Consider the following 19,677-nt stretch of genomic DNA (forward strand, 5'->3'; position numbering starts at 1 on the left):
AAAAACATGTTGTAATACACACAAGACTGGTCCACTGATAAACGCCTGCTTTCAAACGCTCTCGCTTTCAAAACACTTTCAAATTCAAACACTTCTATGTGCTTTCAAATGCTCCCGTTGATCATTGTAGCCAATCACAGACATATATGTTGAGCGCATGAACATAATGGCCAATAAGAGGTGTTTACGCTCAAAGCGTCACATTTTTAAAATTTCAGTACCGACTTGGTATCGAAGTCGGTACTTTTGACAACACTACTATGGTTCGCATAATTTTCTAGGCAATGTTATCCATTTTTTAGTATATCTAAAGTGACAAAATGCTTTCTGGAGCCACTGTTTGGCATTTATGATTTAAACTACATACTGATAGAAAGGTTGTATCTTAAGACTATATGTATGTGTGTGTTTGTGTGTTAGCGAAAGAGAGACCGATCTGTGAAGAAACTGAATAGATCTTATGGAAACACTTATATTGTTGTAAATGTAATTAAAGTTCAGAGGTACATGATGGTGTACTAAAGCGACACATCAATACTGCGTATGCTAAGTTGGCCTACAGGTATCACACAGACTCTATTGGCCTCCTGACATTGAGTTCTCTGCATATTGCTGTGTAGGACACTTACCGCAGGAGGCAGATGCAGCGCTCCGTTACACGGCAGATGTCCTTTGACCTGACCAAGCTGCTGGTCACCGAAGACTGGTTCAGTGACATCAGCCCTCAGACCATGAGGAGACTGCTCAACATAGTGTCAGTCACCGGTCAGTGTGACCTGATTATAGCTTCATACATTCATTATTGATTGTGACATGTTAAACACATAAGCAATTGCTTTACAAATATGTAATGGTAATAAAGTGTCTTTTGATAGGTCGCCTACTTAGAGCCAATCAGATAATCTTTAACTGGGATCGGCTGGCATCTTGGATCAACCTGACGGAGGAGTGGCCATACCGCACATCCTGGATCATTCTCTTCCTGGAGGAAACTGATGGAGTCTCAGACCAGGTCACACTGAAGGCCATTTATGAGAGGTCAGCTTACACATTCTCATAGTACCTCACATCAAACATCAAATGATAAACCTTGAATATTTCATTCATTAATACAGTTTATTCACTATAGTTTAAAAAAATGGTAATAAAATATGACAAGATCTCAGAGTTAAACTGTGTCAGGAAAAAAATTAATCTTATGTCAGATAACACTTATGAAAAACATGGTCAGGTCAAAGTGTCTGAATAATTTTTGGTTCCAAATTTTTATCAATTTTACTGGTAGTCCACTTTATGAAGAATTTTTGGGCATAATATGTCACAGTTTACTTTATTTTGCTCTCCTCACTTATATAAATGAACTATAGTGTCCTGCACCCACTAGTAAAAATATATCAAAAATTATATCTAGTGTCTGAAATCTGAATATTTTTTTTTTGGTTTGACTGTATGATCACGCACTTATTCACGCAAATGCTTTTAAACCATTCAAGCGCCATAAGACAAACGAGAACACGCTGTCTCTGAATGTCGTGTCCATGTGACACACACACGACTTTTGTGTACAGAAAGACTCGCTCCAGTATCGAGCTCTTTCACGCTTGAACAAACAATAACGCACAGAATTATGTCAAAATGCCCGTTGTGTCGAGTGTCCTCATAAGAGAAGTCTTAAATGAGTTGCGAGAAAATGAGATGCGTGTCAGATCCGCGTCATGTTCAGTGCCAGCTCTTAAAGTGACAGCAGCCTAATAAACCAGTTGCTGTGATGTCTGTCATTAATGTTAATCGAAGAACAAAGTTAACAGAGAAAATTGTAGCTTTAATAAGGATTAATCTATATTTAATTTATAATTTATGCAGTGAAGACTGTGAAGTGTTTGATAACTTTATTTCTGTAAAAGGTGAATATGACATTTATTATAATGGGTTTATGTGAAGATTGTTTTAAGTTTTCTTAAATTAAAAGTTACTTTTTAAAGCCTAATAAATGTTGAAAATGGTAGCTTTCAGTAATGTTGAATGTCTATAATGTTTAAAAAAATCAATTTCATAGAGACATCAGTATTAGTATCAGTGATACTGGCCTTCATTCATAAAAAGATGCCATTAAACAAGTTGTTTTTAAGTTGTTTCTTCATTAATTTGGAGAGTAACTGTGAAATTATTATAATATAAAAATATTAAAAACTCCAGTGTTTTTAATCACGATTAATTACAGAAAAATGTGCGATTTAGTTATTTTTCATCGATTGACAGCACTAATAAATTTAATTTAAGTTCTGTTTTTAGTTATTATTTTTATTTATTTTCTTTAGTTCTTCATTTCATTTATTTAGTTCTTTATGTAGATCTTTATTTATTTATTTATTTATTTATTATTTCTTAAGTCTTAGTTGAGATGTTTTGGGGTGTTTTTGTCTATGCAAGTTGCACAAAAATTCCCATACAATTAAAAAGGTTTAATCAAGTTGATTTGTTTTTCAGTGTAATAATGCCTGCAACCTGCAGGTGGCAGTAAGAAATTTCTGTTTCATATTTGGTCCACAGCACAATTCCTATAAATCAGGATGTCTCGTTGAGTATGATGTACCATGAAGTATTTCAAGCTTTGATCTTTGCTTTCAGCCACTTACAGCAGGATGTTCATATATGATAAGCAAAACAAAAGGAATGATGCTCAGACGCTGCCTGACTAACAAACTGACACTCTTTAATAATTGTCTTGTTTACTTGTTGTCGTTAAACATGCAACACAACCACAGTTACGTCTGCTGCATCCTCTCTAGAGCGTTTGAGGAGTGTGTATGTGTGTGTAGATGCTGGAAGGGGAGATGTTGAGGCCGTTAGGTTTGCTGATGCTCAGTGTTTGGCCTTTAAAGGTTGCTCTGTCACACTGCACTAACATGCTGTGACTCCTGGGGCTGTAGAAGTGTCAGAGCATCTCAGTGTCAGCATCTGCTCTCTCTCACCACCGCTCTTTCTTTCCCAGCCCCCATGATGCCCTTTAGCGCTTCGTCTCACCCGTTTTTCTCCTCTTTCATACCCTGAAATACCCTTCATTTCCTCCGTGTCCACACTAGCACTGCATTTCGGCGCAGGTGGGCGGCAGCGAATCTTTTGCTGTGGATGTTAAAATAGAGGCCTGTCACGTTGTTCTGTTATCTGTCACAGATGTTGCTCAGATAAGAAACGGTCAAATCTGCTGGTGCTTTTTTTTTCTTCCTTCTGTTGTACTCTCGAGATCACATGGCCACGCATTTGCTTGCTTTTTATAGAGATGAGGGTGAGTCACAGCGGTCAGACCTGCGTGTGTCCACTTGGTGTCCATTTTAGCAGCCGTTTCTCATCTGGGTTTACAACACAAAGCTGTTTATCGGATGAACTTGGAGGGGGTTTAGGCCCGTTAGTCTCATGACCAGAGTGATCCGGACGGGTGTTTGGTCAGTATGTGGTCTGCATTGTTGTAAGAACCAATCAGGAAGCACCGTACTGCCGGTGTAGAAGAGAAGTGAGTGAGTTTCATAGGTCAGCTGTCGTTCTCAATCGCAGTCACAAGGGCTAGGCTTGTGTTCGCTCTTGTGATAGTCTGTGAAGGCCGATGGACTGATATAATTTGCTTGGGAAATGGACGTATTGTGTGTATGAGAGCGTGTGTGGGTGTGTCGCCCAGTTTAGCTTGGTTTTCTACATCCTTCTCCCTTTCTCTCTTGCAAACAACACACACACATAAATTCCTAGAAGAGAGAAGTGGCGAAATCCCCTCTTTGTAACATTGCTCCATGGTAGATCATTATGAGGCTGAGCTTTCACAGTGCCTTTGTGTGTTTTCTGGTATGAATGTGTGTGTGTATTTTTGTTTGTGACATTTCTTTTGAGCAGTTTGCACAATATTACCCGCACAAATAACACCACAATGCAAGACAGACCAAAAACTTGTTTGAGTGTGTCCTCGTTACTATTAGTCAGGATAGTTGATGAGTAAGCTAGTTGATTGAATTTGACTGGTTTGTCTTTTTTTTTTTTTTTTTTAATTTCTTTTTACCCTCCTATTGCATTCAGGTCCATTTTGACCCGGAAGGTACACATACTTTTAAAAAAAAACAAAAAAAAAAAAAAAAAAACCATAGTTTTTAGTATGAAGATGAAATTTTGTTAGTATGTTAAGACTGCCAAAATACACATTCATTCATTTTATTTATTTTTTTATTTATTTTTTAAAAATTTATATTTTTTATATATATATATATATATATATATATATATATATATATATATATATATATATATAATATATATATATATATATATATATTATTTTTTTTTTTTTAGAGATATAACCATTTAAACTAAATTTTTACTCCTGCGTTCAGGTCTGTTTTGTATGGAAGCTTGTTTCCGCCACTAAATTAAAAAAAATAAAGGTAATTGCGACTTTTTATCTCACAATTCTGACTTTTTTTCCTCGCAATTGTGAGTTTATATCTCACAATTCTGAGATATAAACTCGTAATTCTGAGAAAAAACACATCTTTTTCCCCTCACAATTGGACATTATAACTCGCAATTGCGAGTTTATATCTCACAATTCTGAGAAAAAAAGTCAAAATTGTGAGATGAAAAAGTTGCAATTACCTTTTCTATTTTTATTTGAGTAAAAGAAAAAGTTCACATTTCACTTTTCTGCCACCTATTGATGAACCATTGCAGCATGAAAAAGAAATTCAAGTTGTTTATCATCATTTTTTTCATATGAAAGATAGTTTATGCAAGTAAAATGAATCTGTTTTGTTTGAAAAACATTTCTTAGTAATAGTTGTTAGAAACAGAATATGTAGGATTAGATGTCAAGTTTGAAGTTTCTAATGAATTTAATTAAATCTATTAAAGTCAGTGGAGTTCATACTGTATTTTTCATATTACATGTTCTTAGAAATTTTATCTAATGATATTTTCAAATTAAATTTCTCATAAATATTTATAGAAATATATATTTTCTTGCATCACACTGTTTTTTGCTGTAGCTCTTGAAAAATTTCAAAGAATTTCTCTCTTTTTTTTTTTTTTTAAATTAAAAAATTTTTTACATTTTTTTTTTTAATTTTTTTTTTAATTTTTTTAAATTAAACAAAGTAATAGCATTGTAAAAAAAATTGTGCATTCACTAATGAAGTTACTGATTAGATTCAAAATGGTTTTAGCTGAAAAATATATATGTATATGCATATATAAATGTATGTCTCTTTTGTAAGCTTACGTTCCACTGCGTCCAAACAGACTGCAATGCACTGCTGCTATATTAAAGCAAAAAATATGTACTTTTTTTTTTTTATTTTTTTTTTTATAAATAGTTAAACTTACTAAAGTGTGTCCAGAGACCTCTGTGTTCTGAATACAAGAATATGTCCTGTGTGAACGCCCCCTAAGAAACTGCTCCTGGTGGACCCACCTGACCCTAAACCTGACCAAAAATTATATTTCAAAACTGACAGGTTAAATTGACAACACATATATTTATGTATTTTATATGCATTGCACCTTTTATAGATTAAAAGCAACTCAGAGTGCTTTAGAAATCAGAAAAGAAAGTCAATAAAAGTGTCAGATTGAGTAATGTTATGCAATGGCATTATAGTCAAGCGAGAGAGCGAAAGCATGACTTAGTTTCTTTATATCTTCCGGCGAAACAAAATGTTGTATTTAGGGGAATTTGAGAGGAACTCTTACTCATAGAAATTCATCTTTAGTCATTTTAGTAATCTTAGTCTGAATAATACGTTTTTGTTTTTTTTTTAGACTGACTACTGAAATGTTAGTATTTTGACAAACGGTGTCATTGAAATTTCATGACTCTTAAACTTTTTCAAAATCTATAAATGCTATTGAACACTTGTGTACAATTTGTCCAAAAGTATGTTAAATTTCGTTGTATTATGATAAAAAAACAATAGTGGAATATAGATATATAAACAAAACAAATAAAAACTTTTGTCCTAGTGTCTTCTATGTAAACAAGTATATTTCTGGCCTAAGACTACTACACCAATGAGTGTTACGTCTTTTATCGTCTGTAGTATGGAAACAACTCTCCAGTCCCTTAGTGATCCGGCCCTTTAATCTGCACCAGAATGTGAATAATCTGTTAATAACATCAGCTTGTTTTATGATTAACATTAAGACAGGCTACAGTAATCCGACCAAGCAGGTGAGAAACAAAGATTTCTGTGTCCTTAAGGTACACTGGCTTATAACCACCAGGTCTATAAACCACCTTGACCAGAGGAAAGTGTGTTTGTACCTCTGTATTTAGAGTAAAACTACTCACTCACACTCACTAACAAGCCCAACATATTCAAAGGAAAATGTCCAACCAGGTACCTTTTTTGACACTCACTTCAATGAGCTTTTTTAGGCCATTCAGTCTGGACTTCCATTCTGTAGGGCCATGAGTCACGGTTGTTTTTTTGGTCTTTACGGTCGTTATTTTGGGCCGAGAATGTCTTAGTTATAGTGAGACACATTTGGGCCGTTTACCATAAAAAGCATACAGACGGAAGTCCAAATGGAAAGTGAGCGAGGGAGTGAGTTAGAGAGATGTTGTGGTGGCTGTTGGCCATGATCTGTAGTGGACTTTTTGAGCAGAGTCAGGTCCACCGGGAGTTTATTTATGGCACTTTGCTCCGGTTTCGCGCTTGTTACGAGGTGTGGCCCGCCGAGCCGGTTCTGCTCTGACATCTGGTGTCCGGCTTGTGCCAGGATGGTATGACAGAACCTGACTGGGCCGGGTACCATGCCCAGTCCGCCCTCCCCTTATCAGCCGGCTCTGGCCCGGTAACATATGTCCCTTCCTCCCCTACTCCGAGAGCGGCCCTTGTTAATTAACCCACCAGGAGAGTTGGCGTGGCACAGTCCAAAACGGCCAATCGCTGGAGGGATTCATTGTGAACGAGCAGGAAGGAGGACACGCCCCTTCACCTTTCGTCCACACTTCTCGGCATCTCCTTGGCGTGCCAACACGGTGTGACATTCACGGGTGAAAGAAAAAGAACACGGAAGCCCTCGCTCTTTCCGAAAGGCTCGTCCCGCTCACAATGCTTCCTGTCACAATGCTCGGCTTATTCATTGAGGGAACAATTGGCTCTCAGTGCTGGGCTTCAAATCCAGGATTTAAAGCGATTTTTAGCAAAACTTTCTAACTAATGACACTCAAAGTGAGTGTGTGCGAGGCTATTGGAGCTAATTAGACAGACTCTTCTCCCAAGTACTGAAACATTAAGATGACATACTGTTCATTCAGGATTACTTTAATTGGTACAATTATTGTAATTTCAGTCGCAATTACGTCGGGAGATAAAAGCGCCTTCTGAAGCACATTTATGTGATTTCCTTTATGCGAAAAGCCTAATAAGGCTTTAAGTAATTCTTCTGAAAAGCACACGGCTTCCTTCCTTTCTTCTGCTCTTTTGAACCATTTTGCCTTTGAGTTGGGACTTCTCACTTTCCTGTGAATTCGCATTTTTGTCACGTACCGGTCTTGTCTCTAGCATCTCGATGTGTTTTCTCCTCCGCCTTTGGAGGGAAGCTATTGTCCATGAACCTGATCCTTCAAGAACTCTTTGGTGGAAGAGGTAAACTTAGTAATTTAAAAAGTGCAGCCATTATTTGCCCAGAGGCTCTATAAATGATTAGGTGGTTGAAAGCCCCATCTATTCCCCAAAGGAGAGAAGCCCAATCTAAGATAGGGAGTGCATTTATTGGGTGCACAAAGTGACCTCCAGATGGATGAGATGAGTTTGAAACTAGGGAAGAGGCTGTGTGCTGCACAGAGGGATTTAAAGTCGCTCTTTGGATCGTTCCTGTGATACTCTGTAGGTCTGTGCTATGAGGTCCATTTTCGTGGCCATTATTGTGAGTAAAGTAAAGGTCATCATGATTTTGGGCACACATGTTAGGGCGTCATCAAGTTCACCGATTTTTAACCAGATTTGTATTGTTACGATGTTGGTAATATATGCAAATTAACAATGTGTACTCTTTCTCCATATGTTACACTAAAATGCTGGGCAACCCAAGTTAGGTTGAAAACGGACAGACCTACACTCTTTAAAAAAATAAAAAATAAAAAAAAAAATAAAAAAAAATGCTGGGTTAAAAACAACCCAAGTTGGGTTAAAAAAAAAAAAAAAAAATGGACAAACCCAGCGATTGGTTTTAACACAACAGTTGGGTTAAATGTTTGCCCAACCTGCTGGGAAGTTTTATTTAACTCAACTATTGTTTAAAAATTACTGTATTGCTTGCTTAAAATGAACCCAAAATATGTTGGAAATTAACAATTATTAATGTTTAATACATGAAGATTTATTAATATGTTTGAGTAATAATTAAACAATGAACATTTATTAAATTGCTTATTAATAAATGTTCACCTCTTGAATATTATTGTTGCCTCTAGTAATTATGTGTCTGATTTTTAAATTTCAACCTATTTTGGGTTCATTTTAAGCCAGACATATAGTAATTTTTAAACAATAGTTGGGTAAAATAAAACTACCTAGCGGGTTGGTAAACCGAAAACATTTAACCCAATCGCTGGGTTTGTCCATATTTAACCCAGCTTGGGTTGTTTTTAACCCAGCATTTTTTAGAGGGTAGGGATTGGATTGTTTTAACCCAGCGGTTGGGTTAAATGTTTGCCCAACCTGCTGGGTAGTTTTAACTCAACTATTGTTTAAAAATGACTGTATTGCTTGCTTAAAATGAACTTAAAATATGTTGGAAATGAACATTTATTATGTTTGAGTAATAATTACACAATAAACATTTATTAAATTGCTTATTAATAAATGTTCACTTTTTGATTATTATTGTTGCCTCTAGTAATTATGTGTCTGATTTATTTATTTTTTCTTTTAATTTCCAACCTATTTTGGGTTCATTTTAAGCCAGCCATACAGTAATTTTTAAACAGTAGTTGGGTTAAATAAAACTGCCCAGCACATTGGTCAAGCATTTAACCCAACCGCTGGGTTAAAACAACCCAATCGCCGGGTTTGTCCATTTTCAACCCAACTTGGGTTGTTTTTAACCCAATATTTTTTAGAGTGTACATCCCTGAAGCTGTCAAAAGTCAGCAAGATGATGTCAGATGATGCAGTGTATTATGTATGTTGAAGTTTCATGCCAAAAGGGAAAAGGGGACGCCACACTGCATCATCTGACATCATCTTGCTGACTTTTGACTGAAGTTGGCTGCATAGACAGCCAAGTTTTATTAAAAGCCCATCTTGCCAGCGGTGAATTACCATTTTAATCACCAGGGGAACTGAAATTGACACCCAGAACCCTAAGCTGTTGTGTCAGCAAATCTGAGGAGAGAACTTTAATGTAAAACCGAAGGATGTACTCAGTAAACCTGTCAGTTGTGTGGCTAAGACTGACATTCATGCGTAATGCAACTCTAAGGTAGAGGCCGTATAAAGAGCTTTACATGAAGACGATAGCCTACTTATAAAGGCAAAAAGCCTCAAGATCCTGTCAACTGTCTTTAATCAGTTGATATTGATATTTACGATGTTGATATTTAGCAAGAAAAGTATGCTCTAAATGGTTCCTTGCTATTTTTTTGTGATGTGAACTTCCTGAAGCACCTGAAATTCAGAAGAACCGGCATGTTTTTCCAATTAAATCTATGCTGGATATAGAGTACACATTATTTTACCACCTTTACGTTCAAGTTTGAATTGTGCCTTCTGACCTCCTTGAACTTCTATTGTTGTTTCCACTTTTTACAGTTGTTTTCACTGTTGTTTTTGTTGCCGTTTTTCGTCATCTTCTTCACAGCGGTGGCCCAAATGTTGTGTGTTGCCACCTAGTGCAATTAATTCCAGAAACATGTTTAGAGGACACACTCAAAAAAAAAAAAAAAAAAAAGGTGGTCAATATGTGTATACTATGATTGATCAAACGGATCTATTTTGGATGTTTGATGTCTCCTTGGGATGTTAATAGTACGTTGATCAGTTTACTGTCAGTCTGCTTGATTATTATAGGCCAAACTTACTCTCAAAGCTTAATCTGCCAGTAACCAACATCATTAGACTTACAGTAGTTCTATAAATATCTATTGTTTTCCAGTGTAACTGTGTTCCACTGCTGTTCTGGGGCAGCACTCGGCTTTCATGAATGGGGGGAAAAAAATCCCATGAAAGTTCATTAGAGTTTTTTTAAGCTTCTGGGCAAGATGCTTTTGTTTACAGATGGATTTACTCATTTCTGGGAGTTTGGCTGCCAGTTTGGAGGTTTCTCTGGGTTCTTGCGCTGCCTCGTTTATTTTAGTCGTTATGTATTTGTGATTTAGAACAGCATAACTCTGCCAGATATAAAAATGAACTAATTGAATAAAATGTGAATAAAAGTCTAACAAGATCTAAATAAATAAAACATCTACCAAGGTCATTCTCCATCCCCCAAGAGACCGTCATATACAAGAAATCTTTGAATGTTTCATTGACTGATGGCCACCACTCCATATGCCCACCACCCCATGACCTCCACCATCCACCTACCATATGAAATCTGTTGGCTGGTGGTGGAGACTGTTGTTCTTTTCATGGTGGGCACATTGATTCTCTTTACGGAGCTCAGAAAATAAATGTGTGTTGGCATTTTGCATCTCTGGGCCCCTTATAGAGGGCAGGGGGCATCACCGTGTTTGGGCCTCATTGAGCATCCTCAAACTGTCCACACAAGGGTGGCTGTAAGCAAAGTCAAGTGCCACATTCAGCACCCGGTCAAAGGGGAAAATAGTGGGAGAATTATACTCTTCCCATCAGCTGCTGTGTGTGGGAGTCTTTGAAAAAGAAGAAGAGAAGGAACAGGGAAAAAAAGGGCTAAGCAAGCTTTGGGATCGATTAGCTTTTGGATAAACCCAACGAGAGACATCTCAAGTGCTCAACATTTAAGGCGGCCACGCCGCTAACCCAAATGATGCAGCACGGGTGTGATCAATAGCAGTATTGTTTGAAACGCCTTTTGTATTCTTGATGTTCTTTTATCTTTGTGTGCACTTCTAAAATGGCAAGTATCTTGAACGGCAATTAATTTCCCTCATTCCCAGTGCTTCCATGACAGATGAATGATAGCACTTTTTTCCTTGGCAATTTTCTCTCGTAGCCAAGGCAAGAATGTCAAAAGTAATTGCTAAACAAATCACTTGATGTTGAAGCCAACTTCTCCCACCAGCTTCAAAAGCTCTTTTTCTGGTGGTAGAATTACATCAGCTTCAATTGATTATAAATAGTATTCTAAGCATGCTGATGTGTACAGCTGGTGAAAGATTAGCCTTCCGCTGGCCACGGCATGATGTTTGTGTGTGTATATATGAATAGTTGAATACAAATACTTGCTATAGTATAGTGCATTCGAGGTGGAATTAGCTTGCTTAATCCACTGCCTACTGTGTCTCATAAATTTAGCTGAAAATGCACATATCATATCCGTAACCATCAAACACACATCTCTACTTTTGGCAATTTTGAGTTTTTATCATAGACTGAATACACTAAATGACTACTTCCTGTTGTTTGTGCATTGAAATGACCAATGAAAAGATGTTTAATCAGGCTAAATGTTTAACAAGAATCTCCAAATGGCCTTGAAAACCATGTCTCTCAACTTTGATTTGAAGAGCATCTTTGCAAAACGTGAGTAAAAGATAATTCTGAATAAGCAAAGAAAAATAATGTTCACACTTTTTGCAGCTCCAAAAATGTATTTGCAAGATTTTGACCAGTCAGGTCTTCATCAGGCACATTAGTCCTCTGATCTCTATTTGACTGAAGACAGCAGTCTCTCATCACCTCATCACATATTTTAATGTTAATATTATAATAGTATTTTCAGCAGCCATTGCTCGAGTCTTCAGAAATCATTGTAATATGCTGATTTGGTGCTCAAACCATTTCTTATTATTATCAATGTTAAAAACAGTTGTGCTGCTTAATATCTTTGTGAAAACTGATACATATTTGAGTAGAAATGTATAAAGTTCAAAAGAACATTGTTTATTTAAAAGCCTTTTGTAACATTTATAAATGTCTTTTACTGTCACTTTAAATCAATTTAATGCATCCTTGCAGAATTAAAGTATTCATTTCTTTAAAAAAACAACATAATGACCCTTTTGAATATGTATATTAAAATCCTTTTGTAACAGTATATGTATTGTTACATTTGGGTTTTTTTTTTTTTTTTTTTTTTCTTAAAAAAAAAAAAAAAAAAAATTTTTAAATAAGCCCTTCTCATAACTCTGTCTGATTATTTGGAGCCGTGCCCTAGCAGTTAGCACACATGCTCTGACATTTAGCTGTGGTGCTCACGTGGGTGATGTAAGTTTGAGTCCAGCTTGTGTCATTTCCTGATCTCATTCTCCTCTGCTCTTCCCCTTATTTTAATAAGACTGCAAAAAGAACAGAAAAACAACGCAGTCTGACTAACACAAAAGGCTGATATAAAGGGAAAGGGAACCAGCATATGAATTTGTGTAGGGAGATGGCCGGCCTGGGTCTGGTTGAGAGTGAAAATTCCCCTCAAGACCTGCAGATGTGTCTCTTCCTCCTTGTCTGGTTAGTCTTGTTTTAGCCAGTCATTGGAATGACTTCGTCATTCTGGTGTTTATGGACGCCTCAAATGTTTTAGTCTGGGTGTTGTGTTTGGATGAGGCCTGTGTCGGGGTGTTTGCGCTGTCTCACTACATGCCAGATTAAATACTGCAGTTTTCTCATCAACTGCTCACTGCACACTATTGAATGTATGTGTGTGTTTGTTTTAGTATTCCATAAACAAGTCAGTGACAAACATCTCTATTTAGAACTACATGATTACAAACCCTTCATTATGGACGTCCAATTCAAAGTTGCTACTATGAACTAATATTGTGGGGCACTTTGTGCTGTCATTACGGCTTTACAAAAAACTAGACCCATTTGGTTATTTTCAGTGACCCTCCCAGCCTCAAACTCACCCTTCCCAGAGTGACACCTGTTAAGCACCACCACACTCACTAATGCATATAGTATGCATCTGATCTAAGCTGTGTAATTGAGAGCGTTCTGAAAGACTGCTTATGTGTGTGTTATCAACATGTCAATTTATTATAAGCAACGCAAGACTTTAATAGCCAATGACATTTACAGCTGGAGAGACTGGTCTGATTTTCTACTGTTTAGTGTCAATCACCATCTAACTCAGCCAGTCAAGATCTACATTTAGCCATAGATGTTATATGAATATGGTCCCTGGGACATATTTTATCAGCTGGCAAGTTTCAATGCACATTTAAGAGTGCAGGTTCCAACTATTATTAACAATAATGGAAAGATTAGGCTTATCAGTATGTCACAATATCACCCTGTTTGGACTTCTGTTTTGCACCATTTCCTGCCAGTCTGTCAAAAAAAATTTCTTAGGAAAAAAAAAAATCTCTCATCTAATGGTGTAAAACATACATGGGAATCAGTTGGTACTACATTAATATTGAAGGTTAAAATGAACTGATTTGTATACAAACTTAAATTACACTTAAGGAAATTTTTATAATGGGCCTGCTAACTTTAAAATTATTTCTACTCCAATTCGTTTTTTGAAATATAAACATTTAAATGGTGGCTGTCAACTTTTATTCAAACATGCATTATATAGGCTATTAAAGAACATAAAAAAATTATAATTAAAGGGTTAATTCACCCAAAAATGAAAATTCTGACATTAATTACTCACCCTCATGTCGTTCCACACCCATAAGACCTTCGTTCATCTTCAAAACACAAATTAAGACATTTTTGATAAAATCCGATGGCTCAGTGAGGCCTCTATTGACAGCAAGACAATTAACACTTCCAGATGCACAGAAAGGTATTAAAAACATATTTAAAACAGTTCATGTGACTACAGTGGTTCTACCTTAATATTATAAAGTGACGAGAATATTTTTTTTTGTGCTCCAAAAAAAACAAAATAACGACTTTATTCAACAATATCTAGTGATGGACGATTTCAAAACACTGCTTCATGAAGCTTCGAAGCTTTACGAATCTTTTGTTTCGAATCAGTAGTTTGGAGCGCGTATCAAACTGCCAAAGTCACGTGAACTATTGAAAAGCTTCGAAGTAGTGTTTTGAAATCGGCCATTGCAAGGTATTGTTGAAAAGTCGTTATTTTTGTTTTTTTGGCGCACATAAATATTCTCGTCGCTTTATAATATTAAGGTTGAACCACTGTACTCACATGAACTCTTTTAAATACATCTTTAGTAGCTTTCTGGGCATCTGAAAGTGTTAATTGTCTTGCTGTCAATGGAGGCCTCACTGAGCCATCAGATTTTATCAAAAATATCTTAATTTGTGTTCTGAAGATGAACGAAGGTCTTACGGGTGTGGAACGACATGAGGGTGAGTAATTAATGTCAGAATTTTCATTTTTGGGTGAACTAACCCTTTAATATGTAATATGGTGTATATATTTAACTAAATGCTCCTCTCTAGATTTAATTTTTCTAGCTGACTAATGAGTTTATGGTCACTGAATATGTTTGTTCTGAGGTAAATGTGACGTTACGTTTGTTTAAAAGCCTTTTTATTAACGTCTTTCTGTGGTTGAAACGCTGAATACATGAGACATGATACAGATTTTGTTAAGTTGGACTGTATCTTTTAACATACCTTCAGATGTTCATTCATGTTTATTTCACGCTGTAACTAGTATTAAAGCGGAGGAGAGGATCAGTTCATGTGTGCTTCAGGCTGCCGCTTCTATACAGCAATCTGTCACGCCACATTAAGGAGCACCAAATCCGTATCGTCACGCTTTTTTAAGTGGGTATACGGAAATCCTTGACCTTTCCTAATGGGTATACGGCATATACCTGCATATCACGTAGGCTACACCAATGTGGGGTCCCCCTCTGGAGAAATCACGGGGGCCCCATGCAATTGCATGCTTTGCGTGGTGGGTAAACATGCTACTGACTTTGTGAGACTAAGCTTGCCTTAGAAAACACCACTAATTCAGAGATCATTAATTGAATGTCTCACAGACACATACTTGGCTATGAAGAACTGTTTAATATTTCTAAATCTTTCTTAAATGTTCTTCCTCTGTAAAGCAGGTTCCTTCTAAGCAGAGACAGTGGAAAGTGTGTGTGTCTTGTGACAGAGGAAGTTGGTTCTCTAGAGAGGCTCTTGTCACTGGCTCCTGTTTGTCTGTGAGCATGCTCACACACACATACAAATAAACAAGCCCAGCTGGATTTCGGAAGAGACACAATCTGCCCATTTCTGCTTAATCCAGTGCGTGGGAAATGAACCAAACCTCTCTCACCAGCACACGTTTCTCTCTTGTTCAACCCTTCTTAAAGCGATGCTTCTGTATGTGTGTGTGAGTGTGTGGAACAAACAAGCAAGCATGTGTTTGCGCTCAAGTTCGATCTTTATGTTGGTCACGTCCTTGAGCTCCACCCTAAGTACAAGACCTCTACCTAATGTCCATCATGCGGAAGGTCAGCTGACTGTTAGCACAGCATCCTACTCTGACCCGCTGACACACAGGCCTGCTGTAGCACAGTGTGGGCCTTTGTCCAATGACTTCAACATCTGCTCTCACACCCAGCCACTCGCTCGCCCTCCAACACACACACTTCTCGACTGAAATTGTGAGTCATTTGGTGACCATCGCTATTTATACAGTCATCAGAGGATGATGAGACAAACGCAATTAACTAAAATGGTCTTCTAAACTTTTGGAACATGATATTTTAACATGCCATCCAGGTCATAATGACCGTAACACTGTGGCCTAACCAACAACAAGCTATTTTTCTGTCCACACTGAGAGCAAAAATGCTGTGCAATGCAACCAGTGTTAATTTAATCCGTGAAAAAATGTCGTTGACGAAAATTATGACAAATTATTCGTCAACGACATTTTTTCACGGACGAAAACGAGACGATGACTAAATAAAAATGCGTTTTGAATTACACAAACTATGACTAAAATCTACTCTAATTTTCGTCAACGAATAAAAACAAGACAAAAATGATAGAAAGGGACGATTTGGGAAGATATCCGGTCAGGACTGCTGTCCTGTGTGGAAGATGCGCACATTTGAAGTGTAACGTGCTGATCTAACCACGGGAAAACGCGATGCTGTTGCGTGCTCTACAGGCTCTACAGACTGCTGCGCAATCAATGAATAGCGCACATTTATGCAATGCAATTGCTTATAAACTAATGTTGATGAATTATGACAATATTTACTACACGATGTTTATATGGTAATATGTTTTAGACGCTTGTAAGAAGGCATATTTTATCTCCCTCATTTGAAATGAGCAGCCTGCTACAGTGCAGACCTTAGACATTTCAAAATAAGAGTCACGGTGCATATAATTTACCTGGTCATTATTGTTATTTTGTTTTAACAAACCTTCAGATGTTCATTTTGTTTACACAATAAATTTCTATTTAATTCATAGTAAACTACTGTATCTAAGAACATTTTTTGACACATTATTCAATATATTTTATATATAAAATTATATAATTTTAAATATAATGGTTATTATAGTTAACTAAACCTAAAACCGTAAAAAACGTCATTACTTGAAATAAATGTTAACTGAAAAATAAATAAATAAATATATATATATAAAATGTAAACTTATCTTATTTCATCTAGTTTCTATGCTTTAGCTTAATCTGATGTACTAAAATAACTAAAACAGAAATAAAACTATGTAGACGTTTAAAAGCAAAAATAAAAATACATAAACACACAAAAAGAATACTAAAACTTTTAACTAAAATTACAATGAAAGCAGAAAAACTAAAAAATCTAATTTAATCAATTTTAAACAAAAACTATAATAGTACCTCAATGATAAGTACTGAACTGAGCTCTCTTTCGTATCTTTTTGCACTTGAACGGTCAAAAACCGCCTGCTTTGGCGAGTAACGTACAGTTGTCTTAAGTGAACATAAACCGTTTGGAGAATATCAGATGTGTATCATTGTATTGGATTTGTGTATTGTTAGAGAAGTGCTTACTTAATGCATTACAATTTAACTAAATTAGACTTTAGTTGACTACCGTAGATTTAGTCGACTAAAATCTTATGATATTTAGTCGACTAAAACTAAAACAAATTCTGATGACTAAAATATTACTAACCCTAAATGGCATTTTAGTCAAAAGACTATGACTAAAACTAAATCAAAATTTGCTGTCAAAATTAACACTGAATGCAACAAAATGTCATGGTGAAATCTTGATAATATTTCACTGGTGCAAAGAAAGGCATAATAAAGATTATTAAAACTTTTTTTTTTTTTTTTAAAGAGGATTACACTGTAAAATTACATTTTACAAGAGAATACTATTTTAGTCTTTCAACTTAAATTGCATGTTTAATTCAATGTGTTGTAATTATTATGTAATTATTTGTGAAATCTACTAGCAAGTTCTGAGTGAAAATGTTTTCAAAGGAAATCTTTGACCGCATTTTTTTTCAGTGTCAATTGACCAAAATAATGTTACGGTCTGAATCAGAAAAACTATACGGTTGGTATATTAGATCTTTTTGACTACAACCCTAATACGAAGGCTTTTGTGCATGATGTCAATACTTGTAGGCGGAGCCCTGTGTCATGTGTCACTCTTTGTATTTTCATACCATCTGAAGAATGGTATGAAATGTTTTCAGGTTTTTTTTTTTTTTCTTCTTCTGGAATTCAAAGGATTTGTCATATGTGAATTAATATATTAGTTAAATTTTAATTTTATTTTTATTTGTTTGTATTTTAGGGCTTCCAAAGTTAATGCACTATCATGGAATAATTCAAAATGTTAATGAACTTTTGGCCATTTTTATTTCATTTTAGTTGTAGTGTAATTTAATTTAGTTAATTTTGTTTTAACCAGTGTTATAATTGTTAACTAAAAATAAAACTATTAAAAGTCTTTTTTTTTGTAGTTGAAATAATAAGTTTAAGTTGAGGTACAAAAATGACTAAAACTGAAATAAAAATAATTAAAGCTAATTATTATTTAGTATATCAGGTCAGAGGTCATTTGATGAACTGACTATTGTAGATGCTGCCTCCAGGTGTGTATCATCTCACATTTAGCTATCAGTGTTTGTTTACACTGCCTCACCATCACAGTTAAGCAACAGGTCATCTGAGTGTCATTATGTCAGCTCTCTCCTGCCCAGTTTAAACAGCTAAAATCGGATTACTTAAACCGGTGGTATGGGACGGGCCAAGCACTGAGCTCACCCTCTTCACGGTGCAATGATCAGTATGGAAATAAGAACTTATTGTGCCCTCATGTCGACCAATAAAAAGATTCAAGCTAGCTTTTCTTACCAAAGAGACAAAGACGTGGGCTGGGGGGAGATAAGAAGATAGAGGAAGAAATATGGGGTGCGCAAAATGTCTGCGTTCAGCAGAAGCAAATCTTCAGATTTATTTGATATGAATTCCCACGCTCAATAAGATAAATTGCAATGGGAAACCATTTATCTGACAACGTAGTGCAGAAATAACTGCAGTAGCCACATGCGTTCAAAAACTTGAGCTAAGAGAGACTAGTGAGATGCAATTTAGAGTAGATTTACATATTATTAATACACATTAAAGCAATGTGACCGTCAATCTATCAATCAGACTACATCAGTGTCAGAAATGAACCCCCAATGTTTACATGCTGGAATTGATTTTCATGGGCATTTTTTTTTCTTTATTGGGGGAGTTATATATGTAATTATGTTATTGTTAATATATTATATATAATGTTTAATTGTACATTAATTTGCATCAACTCCCACTCCAACATTTTAAATATCTGGGACATTTTAGCTCCAAAACTTGTTGAATTTCTGAAACTGGTATGCCTTTGCTGTTTATTCTGTATGCTAATTGTCACCATCTCATTGCAGGATTTCTAAAAACATCCCCACCACTAAAGATGTGGAGCCTTTGTTGGAGATCGATGGCGATATTCGCAGTTTTGAGGTGTTTCTCTCATCGCACACCCCTGTTCTCACCGCTCGTGATGTGGAGATGTTCCTGCCCTGTACTGTCAACCTGGATCCCAAACTAAGGGAGATCATCGCAGGTACAAACCCACACAAACACATTTGCCTAGCTATAAATGAGGAGGACATACCATGGACTTTTGTTGTTTTTATATAAAGCTAAGTAGAAACTAACCAAAACCACATAAATGCTATTTGGCAGTTGACAATAATTGACAAAATGCCAAATTTAGATGAAAGACAGCTTGAATTGCTTGATGCTTTGTGTCACATTTGAATACTTTTATAATGCATTATGCTTTAAAGGGTTAGTTCACCCAAAAACAAACATGCTCTCATTAATTACTCACCCTCAACACAAATGAAGATCTTTTTGATGAAATCTGAGTTTTCTGTCCCTCCATTGACAGCTACGCAACTACCACTTTGATGCTTCCAAAAGTTCATAAAGAGAACATAAAACTAATCCATATGAATTGAGTGGTTTAGTCCAAATTTTCTGAAGAGACTCAAACTGTTCCTCATATAAAGCTTCAGAATATTTTGGACTAAACCACTCAATTCATAGGGATTTAGTTTTACA

At 36.0% G+C, this 19,677-nt stretch overlaps 1 protein-coding gene across 7 annotated transcripts in view; it reads left to right on the top strand.

The window, feature by feature from the left end:
- Positions 1 to 19,677, top strand: part of LOC127498251 (kinase D-interacting substrate of 220 kDa B-like) — a 66,630-nt gene that overhangs the window by 25,384 nt on the left and 21,569 nt on the right. For all 7 annotated transcript variants that reach the window (XM_051867395.1, XM_051867394.1, XM_051867396.1 and 4 more), the window contains 3 exons: positions 621 to 765; positions 876 to 1,038; positions 18,996 to 19,174. In XM_051867395.1, coding sequence (XP_051723355.1) covers positions 621 to 765; positions 876 to 1,038; positions 18,996 to 19,174 — 487 coding nt within the window. The remainder of the gene's footprint in view (positions 1 to 620; positions 766 to 875; positions 1,039 to 18,995; positions 19,175 to 19,677) is intronic.

Source organism: Ctenopharyngodon idella, chromosome 17 (genome assembly GCF_019924925.1).
Source record: "Ctenopharyngodon idella isolate HZGC_01 chromosome 17, HZGC01, whole genome shotgun sequence".
Taxonomy (NCBI): domain Eukaryota; kingdom Metazoa; phylum Chordata; class Actinopteri; order Cypriniformes; family Xenocyprididae; genus Ctenopharyngodon; species Ctenopharyngodon idella.